Source organism: Rana temporaria, chromosome 2 (genome assembly GCF_905171775.1).
Source record: "Rana temporaria chromosome 2, aRanTem1.1, whole genome shotgun sequence".
NCBI classification, from domain to species: domain Eukaryota; kingdom Metazoa; phylum Chordata; class Amphibia; order Anura; family Ranidae; genus Rana; species Rana temporaria.
This window is the reverse complement of record NC_053490.1, coordinates 259883524-259903859: the sequence shown is the minus strand read 5'-3', so window position 1 is coordinate 259903859 and position 20336 is coordinate 259883524. Positions and strand designations below refer to the sequence as shown.

General features: G+C 48.2%; 1 protein-coding gene across 2 annotated transcripts in view; it reads left to right on the top strand.

Moving 5' to 3' along the window:
* Positions 1-20336, top strand: part of LOC120926695 (TATA-binding protein-associated factor 2N-like) — a 104525-nt gene that overhangs the window by 76012 nt on the left and 8177 nt on the right. For both annotated transcript variants that reach the window (XM_040336846.1, XM_040336847.1), the window contains 7 exons: positions 442-474; positions 1614-1720; positions 2705-2834; positions 2985-3104; positions 11557-11647; positions 11741-11826; positions 12148-12244. In XM_040336846.1, coding sequence (XP_040192780.1) covers positions 442-474; positions 1614-1720; positions 2705-2834; positions 2985-3104; positions 11557-11647; positions 11741-11826; positions 12148-12244 — 664 coding nt within the window. The remainder of the gene's footprint in view (positions 1-441; positions 475-1613; positions 1721-2704; positions 2835-2984; positions 3105-11556; positions 11648-11740; positions 11827-12147; positions 12245-20336) is intronic.

The following is a 20336-nucleotide window of genomic DNA, read 5'->3' as shown; positions in this document are numbered from 1 at the left end:
ATATTTGCTGCTTGAAACTTGTACAGGCCCTTTTCTGGAAGATAACCATTTCTGTAAAGAAAAAAATATTGCGCTTGTAGTTGCCATTTCTGACCTCTCCCCTTAAAAAGCTCATTTGCCTGGCAGCCACGCTGGCCCCTTTCTTCTTTGTTACTATCATTGTCCTGAAACTTTCTATTATGAGCTGTTGTGAGCCATGTTTTTCTTGTCTTGCTGGCTTCAATACCTTAAGTTACCTGAAACGAGTACACAGATCCAACAGCTATAGTAGTATTTTTTATAAGGAGGCAGGTAATCAATGGCATCCTCTGATGCTAGGTGAATAGGATGTTTACTTGTATATTTTGTTAGTATGTCTTTTTTGGTTCATGTAAACTAAATTCCAACAAAATGGTACTACTGCTTTTACTTAGTGCTCTCTCTTCTTTCTAATCATTGCAGGCCCCAAAGATTATGGGAACAAACCTGACGAAGGTAAGCTGGTGTATGGGTTAAACAATTACAACAGATGAGAATTTAGAAATGTTGGCTGAAAGCAGGTGGTAAGGTTCATTCTTCTCTAGCAAAAAAATAAATAAAATCAGATGCCACCTCAGAGCCGGTTCACACAGGGGCGACCTGTGATCCGACTTGAAGTTGCCCCAAGTCATGTGGTTGAGAAAATCAATGGAAGTGAATGGAGCCGTCTTAATACACACTACTGAAGTCGCTCCGACTTCAGAAAAGGTTCCTGTACTACTTCACTCCGACTTGTAGGCAACTTGTACCCATAGATTTCAATGGAAGTTGCCTCAGAAGTCGGATCACTGTCTTAACTGAAGCAACAATACAGGAAGATAACATACATTTCTCAGGCAAACCCCTCCCCCTCCCTCCCACAGAGCTGATTGTTTGGCCACTGCAAAGCCTCCTGTCCTGGAGGCGACTTGAAGTTGCCTTGTACTGTCCTGGAGGCAACTTGAAGTTGCCTTGTAAGTTGCCTGATGATTCATACTCAAGTCGTGTCCAAGTTGCCTCCAAAAGTCGTGCTGGAAGTCGTGTTGCCCCTGTGTGAACCGACTCTAAAAGCTCTATTTGTGGGAAGAAAATTATATAAATTTAGTTTGAATGACAATTGCGGTCATGCAACACTGTACCCAAAGTGTGACAGCGCTGAAAGCTGGCAATTGTCCTGGGCAGGAAGGGGTGAAAGTGCCTGATATTGAAGTGGTTAAACAATGAACTCGGCAACAATATGAACCATAATCACATTTTATTTCTGTTTAAAGTATACTTTTTTTTTTTAACCACCTAGACTAGAAAATCATTTGATTTTCCCACTATTAGTCATAGCAGAAATGCTCCAGCTCATTATACAATGCACTTGGCCATCTCCAGGCCTGGGCATTGCTTGGGTAGGGTGGGTGTCTATGGGTTTGCAAATGGCAACATTGAGAAGGTAGTTTTTTTTCAAAATGGCTTATTCAGGTGGGTGGAATTGGTGGGGAACATGGCTATAGGAAAAGATGTTTTATAGAACTTCGGGTGTAGAACACATAAAAACAAACTTGGCTTAACATGTACGATCTACAAAACATCTTACAGCTCTTTTTATTACTGTTTTACCCCCCCAGACGATCAAGACAATTCTGACAATAACACAATATTTGTGCAAGGTCTAGGAGAGGATGTGTCTCCAGATCAGGTGGCTGACTACTTCAAACAAATAGGAATAATAAAGGTAACCATGATTTTCCTTTCTAAATTATGTGCCCTCCAAGGAAATCTGAGATTAGAAGTGTGCCTTATCAAAATATCTATTTAAGTGCAGGGAGAAAATGTAGGGCCCATTCACATAAATGCACATCTGAAACTATTTCCAATGTGTCCTATTCACACCATAACGCTATGCATGTGTCAATGGATGTTGGCATACATTGAAACGTGTATAAAAATAGATGGAAATGTACATGCATTTTTTTTTTCTATACATTTTTGTGCATGTTGGTGTGAATTGGTCCTCAGACTTCACTTGGTGCATATTTATTCCAGGCCTGGGTTGTAAAGGTTTGTCTTTTATTTTGTAAATTGGTTCCCTTAAGCTAGTGCATTGTTGGTTCACTTACCTTTTCCTTCGATTTCCCTTCTAAATGTTTTTTTTTTCTTTGTTTGAATTTCTCACTTCCTGTTGCTCCTCAGTAAGCTTTCCACCATCCGAGCTGTGGAAAGTCATTTAGAACAGCTTACTGGGCACCTTACTGAGGAACAGGAAGTGAGAAATTCGGACAAAACAAAGAATAAAAACATTTAGAAGGGAAATTGAAGGGAAAAGGTAAGTGAACTAACAATGCACTAGCTTAAAGTAACCTATGTAGAAAATAAAAAACAAACCTTTGCAACCCCTTTAAGCCTATAACTTTCCAATGTAATGGATTAAATGTTGCAGTTGACTTTCCAACTTTAGTACAGTTGGCTTTGCTGAATAGCCCTTGGTAGTTAATGCTTGTTTGCAAGCATCCTTTTTCTTGGAATGTCTTTTAACATCGGACAATATACACCCACGCCCTGTGGCCACTTCCGAAGAAACTAGATAAATCATAGCTAGAGGGCTGTAAGGTGATTCAAGCCATTAATTTCCAGAAGGCAAAGCTTTTGTTTAGATAGATTAGCGTACATCACTGTAAAAGGTAATATTGGTATTTGTAAATATTAAATTTGTTTACAGATTAACAAGAAGACTGCAAAGCCAATGATTAATCTTTACACTGACAAGGAAACTGGCAAGTCTAAAGGTGAAGCTACTGTATCGTTTGATGATCCTCCTTCTGCCAAGGCAGCTATTAGTTGGTTTGATGGTAAGAAAGATTTCTGTTTTTTTCTTTGGAAATCAAACTTGCCTGGAGTTGGCCTTTTATTTTTTACTTGTGTAATGAGGCAGAGCAGCTGAATTTGTGCGGTGTCTTTGAAGTGCCAATGTTTACTAACGTGCTAAATGTTTGATACAGGAAAAGAATTTATGGGCAATAATATTAAAGTCTCATTTGCTACTCGAAGGCCTGAATTTTTGAAAGGAGGTGCCAGTGCCCCTGGTGGTGGCGGCAGCGGTGGTGGTAGACGTGGCGGTGGTAAGTATTAAACAGTTACCATGTTGACAGATCTGTTGCGTGACATTGGTATATCTTTCGTTTAACATTTGCCTTATACGTGTGCCTCATAATCAAATATCCTTAACTCAACGGATTGTCCGTTAGGGCAGATATTAAAATCTTCAGTTACTGTAATGGTGTATGGGGTGGGAGGTTCCATACCTTTCTTTAAAGGCCAAAGTTATTTTGTTAACCAGTTCAGCTCTTTGGGCATACTATGTGATCAAAAGGTTCTCTTTGGATGTGCAAACTGATGGCTACAGTAGCAGCAACCAGCTTGTGTGGGTTTTGTAGAGCAGACGACCAGCTTGAAAGTGATGCGGCAGCTCCATAGCTGCCAACCCCCTCCCGGCGATCAGCCCTCTTCGCGTGGTTTCCAGGCTGTCCCCGCGCTTACGACACCCGGGAACACATCTGCCGACCTAAGGGAGAGAGACTGCAGTGAGACCGAGGTGAATCCGTACCTTAATCTCTCATGCAAACAATGAAACCTGAAGTCATGTTCCGGTTTCATATTCACTTTCCTGTCAAGTACAGCGAGGCCTATTAGACCCCTAATGTCTCCAAAAAGAGTACATGTCACCTGCTCAATGCATAAAGGTTTATTAATCCCTTGTAATGGCAATTGTGTAAATAAAAAAAGTAAATGGATAACATTTTGTGTGTGTGTGTGTATATCTATCTCTATTTATTAATGTGCATAACGAAGCCAAGGAAAGATGGAAAAATCTCAAAGGCATCAAATTACAGATTAGACATTCTTATAATATGTCAAAAGTTAGATTTTATTTCCGTCATTTACACTTTCAAAATTACAGAAACAAAATCTCCTGACCTCCACATAATAGAAAATCTGTGGATAGACCTAAAAGAGCAGCGCGTGACAGACAGCCCAGAAATCTCAAAGAACTGGAAGACTTTTGTAAGGAAGAATGGGCAAAGATACCTCAAACAAGAATTGTGAAAGACTCTTGGCTGGCTACAAAAAGCATTTAAAAGCTGTGATACTTGCCATAGGGGACAGTGCATGCTATAAATTCTGCAGGGTGCCCAAACTTTTGCAGACGCCATTTTTGTTTTCTGTAATTTTGAAAGTGTAAATGATGGAAATACAATCTAACTTTTTCTCTTCCGTTCATGGACGGACACAGCAGCAATTGACCTTAGGGTTTATCATCCTTCCTTTCAGGAGAGACTAGGCAAAAAAAACACTTCAAGTGTTAAAAGACTTCTCAGTATAGCTCCTCCCAGGGGGCGGGGCCCCCGGGTATTTCCCTCACTCTGCCTCAGCAGCCTCAGTTTTTTTTTTTCTGCCTAGCGTCAGGCGTAGACATGGCCTTGCTGGAGTCCATATACTCTATAATTTTTTTTTTGCACTTTTTTGTTCCTGCATTTTTTGATCCTGAGATCTACAATCAACTGCCGACTGGCTCACAGGCTGGATCTTGATCCTTGTAGTCCCCCATGCTCGCCCATCGAGCGTGTGCCGGCCCTCAGCTCAGCTCGAGGTCGTCCACGACATGCCCCGTTGCTCCAGGGTGGCCTGGGAAACTACATGTTCCAGGGCACACGTATGGCCGGTCTCTATGGCTTTGTCAGTGTGTCTGGCCGACAGCCATGCCGTTTAGCGGACGTTGGTTCTGTCTGGAATGCCTCCAGCCGGTGGTCGCAGGACGGGTAAGTAGTGGCCCCTTGCCCTGGCAAGGTGGTATGGCTGGTGCTTTCCTGGGGAGGTCTAATGAGGGTCCGCCCTGCTTTCCTCTCTCTCTTCCTCTCCCTCCTTCCCCATGCTGAGTGGCTGCTGTAAAGGGGGCAGGGGGGTCTGCCTGGGGCTCTGTCACTACGGGGGCTGTGCTGCTGTGTGGTGCTATTCAATTTTTTGTAGTGCCTTTCCTTTTTCACCGTTAAAGGCTTACTTTTTTAAGATTCATTGGTGTGCAGCTGTCCATACCCTGCCTTCAAGTTTTTGCCTCATGCATTGCAGGCACCCACCTGTTTCTGAGAGGTCATTGATTGCTCAGGTGTGCTCACCTGGAGCAGCAGCTTCTCCCTTATTAATTTGTTGTACTGGAGTTGCTGTGTGTGCTGGGCTGTTTCTGCCGTGTCACTGTTGCTTTAAACACGTGTATGGCCGCCATTTTGCAGCCCGCGAATTGCTTCCTGAGGGATGGCGCAGAGCGGACAGCGCTTCAGCAGCACTACAGCCTGGCCGGGTGGTGAGTTAACTGGGGGTCCCCTGCTCTGTTTTGCGGCTGGGAGGGTGACCTGTGGGTCTCTGCCTTGCAGTACTAGGGCGGCATAGCGGTTGGTCAACATGGAGTCTGAACAGAGGCTTCTACCCCAACCATGCCTGAGTTAACCCTTAGTGCCCCTGCGGTCTCTGTAGAGGCCATACGGAAGTCCCTTAGGCGTTTATGGCCAGGATTGAAGTGACAAGCGACCAGAGGGGGGGTAAAACCCCCTCCCTGCGCCTGCTTCTGGAGACAGCTCTGACACAGAACCAGACCTTGCTGCTGGCTCTGGTTCTGTCATGTCAGATGTTGCAGGCTTAACCCACACGGTCAGCGAGGATGACTCTGCTTCAGGGTCAGCGCTTGATAAGGCGTTTTGGAGCTCTTATCACTGCGGTGCGGGATACTCAAAAACTTGAGGACGGCGGAGACATCAGAGATGTCTGTCCCTTTTGGGTTCCGCACGCCGCCCCGCAAAAGTGTTTCCTTGTGTTCCTTACCTGGACAAAATATTATACAAGGAATGGGATCGGCCGCAGAAAGTTTTTGATGTACCTGTACCTGTACTTTGCGGTCCGTTATCCTCTTGAGGAAGACTTTAAAAAAAAAAGTCCCATCAGCGGACCCCCCTGTGTCCAGACTGAACAAGTCTACCACGTTACCTGTGGAAGGGGCTCCCGCCTTTATGGACCCCGCACATAGGAGAGCTGAGGCTGTGGCCCGCTCCATGTTCACAGTAGTGGGGTCGGCAGTAAGACCGGTTTTGGCCGGAGCTCTAGTCAGACAATTACCGAGCAGGCAAAGTCCCTGCTGCAGGAGCTGGAGGCGCATAATGCTCCTGAGCTCTGTGTGGGCCTGGCTGGCCAGTTGGTGCAGGGCCTGCAGTTTGTCTGTGAATTGGCCCTGGATACGCTCCTCTTGCTCTCCAGGGCCTCCGCCTACACGGTGGTACTATGCCACCTTGGGTGGCTAAAGTGTTGGTCTGCGGACCAAACCTCTAAAAGGGCCTTAAGAGACTTGCCCTTGAAGGGTGCAAAACTTCATTATAGATGCTACAGGGGGTAAGATCACTCTGCTCCCACAATATGGGAAGCGTAAGGAGCTTCGTCATAAGCAGGGTCCCTCCTTTACTTCCCCCAAGCGTTTTTTCTGCCCCCCCCCCCCCCCCCCCCCCAGGTGCGGCAGGAAAACGTTTTTCCAGGGTGCTAAGGCACCCGCTGTAGATCAAAAGCGCACCTGGTACTGCAAGCCTGAGGACAAGCCTGCTTCTGCATGTAGGTCTGCCCCCGCCAGACACTCGGGTGGGGGGCCGACTTTGCGGATGCGTGGCTCGGTGGAGATCCCTCTTTCTGACCGCTGGGTTTGCGAGGTAATTTCCTCCGTACAAGATAGTTTCTCTCTTGTCCACCAAACAGATTTTTTTCCTTCCAGCTTCCTCCGAGTGGCCCTGTCAGGGGCTGGTCAGGGGAGTGATTATACCGGTTCCTTCAAGGTAACGGTTTCAGGGGTTTGTAGTCCCCAAAAAAGGAAGGGGTCCCGCCAATCCTGGACCATAAGGCCCTTAACTCCTTTTGTCAAAGTGCAAGGGTTCAGGATGGAATTGTTAGCTCTGTAGCGGCGTCTCTCCATCAGGCGTCCTTGGGTACTCAGGATGCGTACCTGCATATTCCCATATGTGCAAAACCAGAGGTTTCTGCGTTTTGCGGTCGAAGAGGACCATTTTCAGTTTGTGGCCCTCCCCTTCGGCCTGGCTTCGGCACCACAAGTTTTCACAATGGTGATTGCTCCGATTCTGGCCCTGCTAAGGCAGCGCGCAATCGCTATTGTGGGATACCTGGACGACCTTCTCCTGAGAGCTTCTTTAAGCTCAGTCTTAGGAGAGGATGGTCCATCACCTGCCAGCCCCTCCAAAACATTCAGGAGGCTACTGAATGTCCAGAAGTCAATGTTGGTACCGTCTCAGCGACTGGAATACCTGGGGTTGGTCCTCCGATTCCTCAGAAGCAAGTTTTTCTCCCGACGGAAGAACTCCAGACACTGCAATCTGCGGTGCAGCGGTTAGCGACCCAGATGTGGTCCTCGCTTCGCTTTTGAAAGAGAATTCTGGGTCCCATGGTTGCCTCTTTCGAGGCGTTTCCTTATGCCCAATTCCACACCCGAGTGTTACAGAAAGATTCTGTCACGTTGGGACAAGCTCCCTTCGTCTCTCTGGATAACCAGATTTGGTTGAGTCGCCTGGTCAGGTCCTCCCTAGTGTGGTGGCTGACATCTCCGGTACTTCGGACCAGTAAATTATTCCTGCCGTGCTATCGGGACAGTGGTCACGACGGATGCCAGCCTCTCCGGCTGGGGGCGTTCTGGAGTGTCCAGTCAGCCCAGGGGCGCTGGACTCGGGTGGAGTCCCGTCTGCCAATCGGTGTCCTGGAGCTCCGGGCTATCCGGCTGCGGCTCTCCAAGTGGTCTCTGGGTCTGCAGGACTGTTCGGTCAGGATCCAGTCCGACAACGCCTCGGCCGTGGCGTATGTCTGCCATCAAGGGGGCACGCGGAGCTCGGCGGCGGAGGTTGCACACATTCTCTGGTGAGCCACAAGGTACGTTCCGGCTCTGTCGGCCGTGTGTATTTTGGAGGTGCAGAGTTGACAAGTAGACTACCTAAGTCGCCAAACACTGGACCAGGGAGAATGGTCGTTGTACCCGGAAGTGTTTCAGAGTTGTGCCAAAAATGGGGCACTCCAGGCGTGGACTTTCTGGCGCCCCGTCTCAATCAGAAGATGTCACGTTTTGTGGCCAGGTCAAGAGACCCTTCAGCGGACGCATCAGACGCGTTGGTGGCACCGTGGGGGTCACTATCGCCTAGTCTACGCCTTCCCTCCTCTGGAGCTTCTCCCTCGCCTGTTGCGCAAAGTGGAAGCGGAGGGGTTACCAACAATCCTGGTCGCTCCGAATTGGCCGCGCCGTTCCTGGTACGCGGACCTGGTGCATCTGGTGGCAGACGTCCCTTGGCTTCTACCCCTGAGAGTAGATCTTCTGTCGCAGGGTCCGATTTTTCTCACCCTGCTTTAGTCACTGGCTTTAACGGCATGGCTGGGAGCCAGGTGCTGAAGGACCGAGGTCCGTCGGACTTGGAGATCTCTATCATGCTACTTGCCCAGAAGTCTACTTCACGTAGGGTTTGCCATTGTACGTGGAAGGCCTACATCTCTACGTGTGCAGAGATGAAATGGCACCCCCGCACATACGCGCTGTCCCGGATTCTGCTGTTCCTACAGCGGGGAGTGGATCAGGCTCTCACCTTAACTACGGTTATGGGTCAGATTTTGGCCTTGGCTGTTTATTTTCAGTGGCCGTTGGCGACGCACTCCCTGGTGCAAAAGTTTGTACAGAGGGTCAGGCATGTGGCCCCTCCTGGTAGTCCTCCACTGCCTCTGTGGGACTTGAATTGGCCCTCTTGGTGCTTCAAAAGGGCTCCGATTTGAGGACATTTGGGAGATTCCTCTGTTGACTCTGTCCCGGAAGGTGGTCTTCCTCGTAGCCATTCCTTCGGTCAGACGAGTTTAGGATCTGGCGGCCTTGTCCTGCAAGGCTTTTACTTGGTCATCCACAAGGATAAGGTGGTGCTGTGGCCGCAGCCATCGTTTCTTTCGATGGTTGCATCGGCTTTTCACATTAATGAGGACATTTGGTTTTACTATGCTTATGTCCTCAGCCAGAGAACTCGAAGGAGGCCACGTTTACTTTCTTTAAACGTGGTGCGAGCCCTACGGGCGTACTTGTCTGCTACGGCTCCGTTCCGGAAATAGGACTCGCTTTTCGTGTCAGTGACTGGTCCTAAAAAAGGTCTGGCGGTCGTCGGCCTCCATTTTTCTGGTGGAGCAGATAGGTCGTGCTCCAGGCCTATGCCCTAAAAGGGGCGGGTGCCTCACTTTCTGGTTACGGCGCATTCGACCAGGGCTTTTGATCCCTCTTGGACTTTCCGCCATCAAGCGTCTGTTTTACAGGTGTGTAAGACAGCGACCTGGTCGTCAACCCACACCTTTCAAGTTTTGCAAGGTGGATGTGAGTGCATCTTCAGATGCCTCCTTTGGTCGCAAGTTTTTGCAGGCGGCTGTTTAAGTTTGAAGTACCTCCATTGAGGCACTCTGGTTTGTTTGGGGTGAAGCTTAATTTGCTTTTTTTTTTTTTTCCTCCCCTCGAATTTTTTTGACACTGCTTGGGGACGTCCCTAAGGTCAATTGCTGCTGTGTCCGTCCATGAACGGAAGAGAAAATAGGATTTTTGTACTCACCGTAAAATCCATTTCTCTGAGTTCATGGACGGACACAGCACCCTCCCCTCCTTTGTTTGTACTGCTTGTTACGAACTAAGGCTGCTGAGGCAGAGTGAGGGATATACCCGGGGACCCCGCCCCCTGGGAGGTGCTATACTGAGAAGTGTTTTAAAACTTGAAGTGCTGTTCTGACTAGTCTCTCCTGAAAGCAAGGATGATAAACCCGAAGGTCAATTGCTGCTGTGTCCGTCCATGAACTCAGAGAAATGGATTTTACCGTGAGTACAAAAATCCTATTTTACATATAAGAATGTCTAATCTGTTATTTGATGCCTTTTGGAGATTTTTTCCATCTTTTCTTGGCTTCGTTATGCACATTAATACAAATTTTTACCTGGGGTGCCCAAACTTTCGATCCCCCACTGTAAATGCAATAAAAAATATATATTTGACATTTGAAAAAATTACGACAAAGTCCTTAAAAACGTATGGGTGGAAGTGACGCTTTGCTATGGTATGGAGACGGGTGGGGGCCATCTTGCACTGGCACGTATCCATACCCAGCAACTGACAGGTCCCGATCGCCGGCGCTGGAGAGCTGCAGGAGGGGGACGGCCTCTCCCGCCGCTGATAAAGGTGATCTCGTGGCGAATCCGCCTCAGAGGCCACCATTATTGTAAACTGGACCGGCCACTGAAAATATGTATATCTCAGTTGTGGCAGCAGCTGTTGGCGTTACGAAGATATCCGTCTTTAAAGTGCCGATGTATATGTACAGGAGCCGGTCCTTAAGTGGTTAAGTGTCGCCTATGGTGATTTATGGCAATATGTCGGGCGCACGCCATTTTAAAACATGGAATTGTGTATTTACTTTTGATGCAACCCTTTTTATATTTTAACCAAAAATGGTTGTTATATGGCGTGGTATTGCACTAAAATTCCTTTTTTTTTTTTCTGTGAATTTTGCTTTTTTAAACAGTTGTGCAAATATTGCATGAAACATAAATTTGAAACTATCACCTTTTTTTATCTAATATATACCGTATTTATCGGGGTATAGCGCGCACCCCTAAAGTTGCCCCGAATTCCTGTGTAAAGTTTTTTTGTACTTAGTTTTGGTGTCTTGCGCAGCGTCCATCGGCGGCCTCGTCGGGTACGGCGTCCGTCTGCGGCTTCGGGTATCCTCTTCGTCGGGTCCGGCGTCCGTGTGCGGCTTCGGGTGTCCTCTTCGTCGGGTCCGGCGGCCTTCTGCGGCGTCCTCCCCGCTTGTTTCCCGCGCCGAGTTTGAATACTGCGCCGACATATACAGAGCGCAGTACACTTGTGTATTGTCGGCAATGCTCGGCTACTCTCGCGCTGATGTCCTATACGTCCAGGACGTCGGCGCGGGAGGAGCTGAGACTGCCCGACAATACACGAGTGTACTGCGCTCGGTATATGTCGGCGCAGTATTCAAACTCGGCGCGGGTATCAGCATATACCGCGCACCCACGATTTTGCCCTGATTTTCAGGGCAAAAAAGTGCGCGTATACGCCGGTAAATACGGTATATAATCTGGAGGTTTGTCCTTTTTATTGCCAAAAATTTAATTTTTTTTTTTTTTTTGCGTGTATGCAACAAAAAAATTGCTCTGGAGCCAAACTGGCTAATTTATTTTTGTTAAACTTTACTTGGTTAGTGCTTTTCTACATGCTCCCACACCTAACTGTATTTTCATCTGAGTCCATCTGATCATCCCCCCACAGCTACTACCCTTTGTTCCACTTGACCCTCCCTTCTATATTGTAAGCTCTAACGAACAGGGCCCTTTGATCCCTCCTGTATTGATTTGTATTGTGACTGTACGGTCTTCCCTGATGTAAAGCGCTGTGCAAACTGTTGGCGCTATATAAATCCTGTATAATAATATGCTGCAAAATGTTTTCTATCTAGGTCATAGAGGTGGTGGCTTTGGTGGGAGCCGTGGCTCTTTCAGAGGTAGCAGTGGCCCACCTCAAGGTGGAGACTGGGCGTGTCCAAATCCGTAAGCCTCTCCTTTTATATTTTTTCAATAAAAAAAAAAAAAAAATGTCTGTCTTTTTCTAAACACTAAAATGTGTTTTGTGACTTTTTACAGCTCTTGCGGCAATGTTAACTTTGCCAGAAGAGATTCCTGCAACCAGTGCAGTACACCAAGACCAGAAGATTCCAGACAGGGTGGAGGTTGGTAGTCACTCTAATTTCCTTTCATAAAACTGTATAGCGTAACAACTTTTACTCTCCTTATTTATAGCAGGACCACAAGTGCCTCCATGACACAAAATTGGATATGAACTGCACCTACAACTATGTCAAATTCACAATTTCATTAATGTTGCTTTTTATATGGATTTGCCACCTGAGCAGGCAAAATTACATGGCTGGGGGGAGTTTATCTGCTGTGTGTCTTAGCTCACTTTATTACCTGTGATTGCTTGGCAAAGGGGCTGTTGCAATGTTTTAAATCTGACCAATGCATTTGTCTGATACTTTATTTTTTTACAGATCGCGGTAGAGGTGGTTATGGGGGTGATAGAGGAGGATACAGAGGTCGTGGAAGGGGTGGTGACCGAGGCGGCTTCGGAGGAAAGATGGGAGGCAGGTGAGTAAACAAAAAGCTAATAAGGGCCCAGTAACACCCTTGTGTTGTGGCCATTTATTTGAATGGGCTGCATAATGCACTAAAACATACCAGGAAGTGTGTGTGTGTGTGTGTGTGTGTTCTGGCAAAGCACAACAACACTAAGTGAATCAAGGTAAAAAAAAATGTCATGGTGCTTTAGCGTGCTGTTCAGAATGAGTAACCCCACATCACACTAAGGCAAGTAATGTGCATTATAAAAGCCGTGATAAATGGTGGGACCAGTATGCAAAAAATAAAGTAGATCCCAGTCACAATATTGTGGTAATGCACGTTGCTTTTAAATGGGGTTTAATACCGCGCTAATGTACCAAATTTAAAAAGCAGCAGCTTGATGTGGGATACACAAAAAACAAAATAGAAATTAGAAAAGCCACACTAAATAGTTACAGTTGAAGTATGCAAAATCCTGTGGTCAATTCTGCATACATTTTCATTTAAAAAAAGTAACAAAATGGTAAAGTTGGCCTTTTTTCACAATTTAATAAGTTATGCCGCGTAAATAGATGCCCAACATGTCATGCTTTAAAATTGCACACTCGTGGAATGGCGCTAAACTTCGGTAATCAAAAATTTTAGTGTTTAGAGTTGGAGGTCTAGTGCTAGAATTGTTGCTGTCGCTCTAACGCATGCGGCGATACGTCACGTGTGGTTTGAATGGTGTTTACATATGTGGGTAGTACTTGCGTGTATTTATTGTACTCAATGGACACAGAGGCTCTAGTAATTACTATATGGGTTATAGGTAGGGTTGTCCCGATACTAGTACCGATACCAAGCATTTACTGGTACTCTGGGAAAATGTTCCGATGCTTCACCCGATACCCGGGCAGTCAGGGAGATCAGTTGCAAGCACTGATCTCCCTGTATAGATTTCAATAAAGCCTGATGGCTTCTCCCCGGAGCCCCCCCCCCTTCAGCGGTTTTAGTGAAATCTATACAGCAGTGATCAGTGCTTTCAACTCCCCGCCCCTCCCAAAGCCACACCGTTGACTGTTCCTGTATCCTCCAGTTCCCCCATCCGTGCTGCTCTCCCCCTCTGCTCTGTGTCCCCCCTCAGTGTTGCTGATGTCCCCCGCTGCGCTCCGTGTCACCCCCATATCCCCCCCCCCTTCTGTCTGGATTGAGAGCGTTCGGCTCCTACTTTTTCCGAATGAACAGTCAGTGATCACTGATTGTACTCAGTCTTGGTGTTATCGGGACAACCCTAGTTATAGGCCACCTTCAGGTGATGGACACTGGCACACCCAAGGCAGGAAGTCTCCTCCCCTATATAACCCCTCCCATAAAGGGAGTACCTCCAGTGTCTAAGGTTTTTGTCACGGTTAAAGATTTTCTAAGAAGCTCCGCTGGAGGATCCCTAGTGGGTCAAGGGGATATGCAACCAGAGCCATCCAAAGTGCCTAGGCCAAAGTGTATGGTACTCGGGGCCTCGGACGAAGAACAAGGTTTTTGGATGGGTTTCTCTTGAGAGCTGGACCCTGAGACCCAGTACTTTGGTTATTCAACCAAATGCCAAAGGGTTTTTTTTCTGGCAGGGTGCTATATAGGTCCAGTAGAGGACTCCATGTTGAGGGGTCCTGGTTCCTGAAGGTTGTTTTAACACAAGCCTGCCGTGATGGATGAAGGTTGGGTCTGTCTGCTTGCAGCAGAATCCTGCGGTGGGGGTAAGTGAAGATATCCTAAGGAACTTGGTTCACTTATAGGATTTCTTCCCTGTTTGAGTTTGGTGTTGTGTTGCCTGCAATTCACCACTAGAGGGTGTGAGTACACTTACCATGTATGCTTGCTTGTGTCAGAAGGCTTGTTCAGGTCACCTGGCTCCTCACAGTGCATTCGTTCCCTGCTGTAAGTGGCTGCTGCGACTGTTCCTTCCTTACTTCTGTGACGAACAGGGGTTCCCCTGTGAAAATACTGCGGTGTAGCATGCGGCTTCTTCCTCCTCTCCCCCCCCCCCCCTGGTTACAGGAGTCCGTTCAGAGCCTCCGGCATGCCCCCCCATATGCTATACCCGAACGGCACGCGGGATGAAGTTTTAAAACAGTAAGCTGTAGAGGAGGAGAGGAGCATGGTTTGACAGCGCGTGTGCGTCAATCAGCGTGGTGCAGGTGCAGAGCGACAGTGTCTTTTCAAAGAGCCTCCTTAGAACGGCATCTGTTTACAGAGGGACACAGAGCGGGGAGGGCATGTAAGTTGGTGGATACAGGCACTTCAAATGGGACACATCTACTCAGTGTCGGGCTGTGCGATTTAATGGCAGCATATTAATTGCTGGACTAAAGCTCAGCAGTGAATGCAGTTCTCAGAAACTTGGCAGAAAGAGATCCAGGGCATGGATCATCTCCACAGTATCTCTAGGCCAGGGCTTGACAAATTTGCTTGGAATCTAGGAGCCAGCTAAAAAAAGTAAGGAGCCAGGAACGCGCCCCGTCCCGCCGAGCTCACGTGCAGAAGCGAATGCATACGTGAGTAGCGCTCGCATATGAAAGCGGTGTTCAAAAACCACACATGTGAGGTATCGCCTCAATTGGCCTGCCTCTCTATAGACTATCCCCTCTTCAGTCTATCATGAATGCTGCTGCCAGACTTATCCACCTTGCCAACCGCTCAGTGTCTGCCAAACCTCTCCTTCAATCCCTACACTGGCTCCCTATCACCCAGCGAATTAAATTAAAAATGCTAACCACAATCTTCAAAGCCATCAACAACTCTGCCCCGAGCTACATCACCAATCTTGTCTCCAAACATATCCCAAACCGTGCTCCCCGCTTTTATCAAGACCTCCTACTGTCGAGCTCTCTCGTCTCCTCCTCCCATGCTCGTCTCCAGGATTTCTCTGGAACTCACTAACTCAACCTGTCTGGCTATCCCCTACTGTTGCTAGCTTCAGGCGATCCCTGAAAACTCGCCTCTTCAGGGAAGCCTATCACGTCTCCAACTAATCTTTTACCACTTCCATCCGCTCATTCCCCACAGTTACAACCTTTTGTACCACCTGCCCCACCCTATTGTATTGTAAGCTCTTCTGAGCAGGGCCCTCTTAATCCTCTTGAATTTTATTGTATTGCAACTGTATTGTCTCCTTTTTATATATTGTAAAGCACTGCGTAAACTGTTGGTGCTATATAAATCCTGTATAATGGAGCGAGAGCAATAATTCTAGCCCTAGATCTTCTCTGTAACTCAAAACATGCAACCTGTATACGTTTTTATACTTCGCCTATGGAGATTATAAAGGAGAAAAGTTTTGTCTCCATTCCACAAGCGGACGCAATTTTGAAGCGTGACATGTTGGATATCCAATTTACTTGGCGTAACATTATTTCCCATATCGTCTTTCAGGACAGCAACCTATGAGACCTCGGCTCCTCCCTTCTTGGGAAACACCGCCCAGCCTAGACTTAAAAGGCCTGCTTCCCCCGCCAGCTCCTCAGTTTCCGTGTTTCCTCCGGGAAAGGAGACATTGCGAGGAACCGTGGCTAAAGACAGCCAGGGAGGCTGAAGCCTGTATGTCCAGGAAGGGGACAGGTCTCTGGGGACTAGTGGCGGCGCGATGCCTTGGAGAGAGGTTACTTGACAGCCACATTATTTTTCTATTGCCCCCCAGCTCTCCGAAGGTGTGTCGTGGGATGCTTCGGGGGCCCCCTTTCAGGTTCTAGGAGGAGACGCCGCCCCCCCCCCCCTTTTCGCATTTTTTGTTTGCAAATCGCATTGGAGCTTACAGCGGGGCCGTCTGGCGGGTGACGTCACTTCCAGCGGGAGTGGTGTGCACCTCTCCTTGATCTGCGGCTTTTGGTTCCAGCCGCGGATGCTGAAAGCGGGCCAGGCTTTGGCTGATGGGGAGGCAGAAAGATCGCACAGACGGCTGGAGGCTCCGGTGGCAAGACCATCTTTTTCTCAGCGGGAGCATGTCAGAGGCAGGGGCCATCCTGGCGATTCCTGGCACGGACGACATCGGCCACCATAAGGTAAGGAGGACCTGTGGGTTACATACTTTACCTGTCTGTCACCTGTAGCTCCACAGGTGGGGGTTCCCTCTTGGTGGTCGGAGGGGAGAAGGCACATGGGACCCAGGGCTGGTTGTGCTATGTGCTCTCCTGAGGGTGATCCCTACGGGTCTGGCTGGTGGAGGGGGGGGAAGGTCTCAGGATTTGGACTGCCTCATAGATAACGGGGCGGGTGGTAAAATCCCACAGCCCCAAACTGTACCTCACCAGCGGTAGTAGGGTTCCGTATCACTTTCGGTTACCCCCTTCTAGGGGAAAAAGGGGGACCAGAGGTTTCCATTTTTGGTTGCCCCATTTAACGTGATCGTATAGCCGACACGGCGGCGTCCCTTTTTTTCTTTTGGCAGCATGGCTGTTATGTCTAAGGGGCCGCAGCGACCGAGGGGATGGAGCTATTGCGCTTCAAGCTGGCCCATAGGAAGCATCCAGTGGGGCCGCTTCTGGGGCATATGATGTCATTAACAGTCTTATATGGCGCAAACAGGCTCTGATTGGTTGCTGGGACCTGAGTTCAAATCCCAATGAGGAAAGCCATTCGTAGCCTAGGTACTGCACAGCTCCTACACCTTCTGCAGGACATGTTACAGCTCTGTGGCCTAGAGGTGAGAACTTTGGCTTGGCATCCCTGCTGGTCTGTTTTTTTTTAAAAGAGACCCAGCGATGACTGCGGACCACCAAAGCGGTGGGATGAACTCTTCTGCCACACCTGCACAGGCAGCGGAAGCAGACCCGGCACCTCGCAGGTAAGCCTGAAAATGTTGATACTTTCCATGCACATCCTTTGAGTGATTTGTTTTCCCCTTGTAACCAGTAGGGACTGGGTGAAGAGGAATATTTTCTTCTCCCTCCTACATGAGATGTATGGAGTGGGAATGGCTGAAAGCGCACTGTGGCAATCAGTGCAATCATGGGAGTCTGCCCGGAGATGCAGGATCTTGTCTCCATGTCAGCTCCTTCTGACCTTTTTGTCAAGTCACTTTTATGAATTGGCTCAGCGTTTAACACTTCAGCTCTGGGTCACTGTTTTGACGGGGCTGAGAGTCCGTTCCCTGAGCGGTCTCCTGGTGACTTGGGTGTGTCTAGCCAGGAGAGAAGGCCTGGGTGGCTGACACTTCTACCTGGCAACACTGGGGTAGTTCGTTTAGATCCCCCCAAAATGTTAGTACTTTCGAGTGGTGAGTTTCCCCTGTGTTTTGTGTGAGGTATCTTGCATGCCCCAAACTCAGGCTAGTGTTTGATATACCTGACATATTGGTTGGGTAGAGTGCACTCATGACCAGGGGGGTCAGCTCACACAGTCCACACTGTAGTGAAAAACTTTGCCTGTGTAGGACCAGCAAACCAGCTCGCCTAAAATTTTCAGGCAGGGGTCTTCAGGTTACCCTGGTCGACTCTCAAACGGTGAGGACAAAGAGCTTGCATGGAAGGTGTGGCACTTAAACTGTGCCTTTAAATACTGAGGTCATCCGTTGGAATCCTAACCAAGCTAGCACCCTGCATGTTTCACTAGTGTTTTGATGATGCAGGGCTACCGACTGGATGGTGCCTGATGGCCACATCTCCTGTATGCGCCTTATATAAAAAACTAAAACGAGGGACTTCTGGTGACCAGGGCCTGATGTCGGGGTGGCCCCCTGTATGGCATCACGGAGGGTTAAAGGATTTCAGGTGACCAGACCCTAGTAAAATGCATAGCTTTTTAGAACACTTGTTAGAAGTGGGAGAAGGTCTGGATGGTGAATCCAGTAGACTCCCTTGTTACAACATTTCGCTGGAGAGAGTCTGGAACACGCACAGGCAGCGTAGGACTCCGTAGCAGCAACCACCTGCAGTCATGTCGGAAGCAGACGATTAAATCTACACCCAGTGACACTACCTCCAACCTTCCTAAGGTAAGAGTACCCTGGGGTGGGTTTTTCTCTACCTAGGAATACACCTCCATACATGGTTCCTGTCTATGGGGGGGCGGCAATACCCCTGGGTGGTCATGGGGAAGGCTCTGATCCCTCAAGGTTAGAGGGTCAGTGCACTTCTGGGGTTGTATCGGTTTGCCCATTTTTTGTTTTTCTGACAGTTTTTCAACATGTTTTTGCAGAAAGCTACTGACAAGTCAGTCATCCCATACCTCCAGAAGGAAGTGTGCCTCCTGGAGGGATGTTCTGGGGGACTCGTGGGCAAAAGTCCTACGCAGGGACTGTATAGACACCCTAGTTGGAGAGGGGAATTCAGAGCAGGAGTCAGGACTAGCTGCTTCCGTAAAGGAACTCTCGTCCACCTTTTCATCTTTTAAGAGTCTCTTTGAAAGAATTCAACTTCTTTCTAATCCTGTCTCTCGGCATACAACCCCTCCGCTGGTTCAGGGCTCTGCACCTGCCGAACCTGCCACTATACAGAGGTCAGAGGAGGCTTCAAGTCCTTCCGGCGTTGAACAGGCACGTCCAGATAGTGCTACCTCTGATTCTCAGGGCTCAGAGGAGGGCCAGGATGGGGAATCCGGCGAGCCCTCCAGATACAAGTTGTCCCTGGACGAGGTAGAGGACCTCCTTGGGGGCAATTTATACAACCCTTGGTAGTCAGACCGACAAAAATACCTTATCGCTCCATGACCAAATGTGTCAGGGGGAGCAGGAGAAAAGGGTCTTCCCAGTACATAAAGTATTGGTTAACGCAGTTAAAAAGGAATGGGCCATAGATCCAGACTTACCGGCCTAGTCCTGGAAGATGGAGGGGTATTGTTGGATTCCATGCTCAAGTGAATGAACTCTCTTCTGAAGGGGGTATCGCATCTCAGAATATTGTCTGACACATTGATGCACGGTCAGTAGGAGGACGGGCAGCCCCCCAGGGGGTGGGTGGCAAACGGCATGTCCAAGACTGTGCTATATCACTCACATAGGAGATCTGTTCTTTGTCCTGGGAGGCGATTTCTTGAATCGCATAGCAGACATGAGCAAGGGTCCTTCCTGTGAAATTAAAGGGGGACCCAGGTAGGAAGGCTCGGCTATGACCACAGCACCCTGAATGCACCTGATCTCATCTGGTGATGGAAGTTGTGACTAAACTCAGTGGAGTCCTCTTCTTGCATTTGCAGGCACTTCCATAGGAACCATCTATAGGGTGGTTAACCCTGGAATCTCTAGTTTCCTCCGGGAAATCTGGTTTCCTCCCCATAAAAATCTCTTTGGGCCTAAACCAGTAAAGGGTTGGCGCTTGTAGGTAGATGCCATCACTCAGAGCTGACATTTTTTCTCAGATGCTAGGCCATCTTGCCCAGAGTCTTGCTGGTGGGCATAGAACACTTTGATCTTTCTCATTGTACCACACTGGCTTAAAGGTCCACAGTCCCCTTCCGGAAAGCTCTGGGAACTGGGTGGTCTGGCTACTAAGAGGGATCCCTTAAGATTATATTTTATGCCTCACTTACCTGAGTTTTTGAGGCATCACAGCAGCTCGACCAGTGTTGGGTCTGCAGTTTCCCAAGTAGAGCCAGACTTTACTCATTGTAGGCCCTCGTGGGGTCTTTCTTTTGAACGTTGGTTCATGTGTCAGTAAGGGGTTTCTTTCCTAGTAAGGGTCATAATCTCCAGCAGTACCTGGGCAAGATGACATTGGCTAACATTTGGACAAGCCTATGTGTAGGGAGATCTGAAAGAAGCTGAGACTACTCCGCACCAGATCAGTGCAGCGGCAATGTGATTCAGCTCTCTTACCTATTACCTGACACTAGAGGCTGATCTTGTTGTCGGCAAAAGGGATCATGCTCTTTGGACACGGTCCTATAAGCCGTAGTCCCACCCTATGGGTAGGTGCTCGCTTATCCTCTCATAGGTTGCTGTACTGAAAGACGATATGGGAAAGTTGAAGTTACCTACCGGTAACGTCTTTTCCAGTAGTCTTTCAGGACAGGATGCCCCAGGCCGATAATTTTAGTCGCAATGGTGACCTTGCGCCCGGATTTTGTCGAACCCTTCTCTAGGCTACAAACTAGAGTTCAGAGGGTTTCCTCTGTCTCATTTTCTGAGATCAAGCTGAGCTTTTTTTAACGC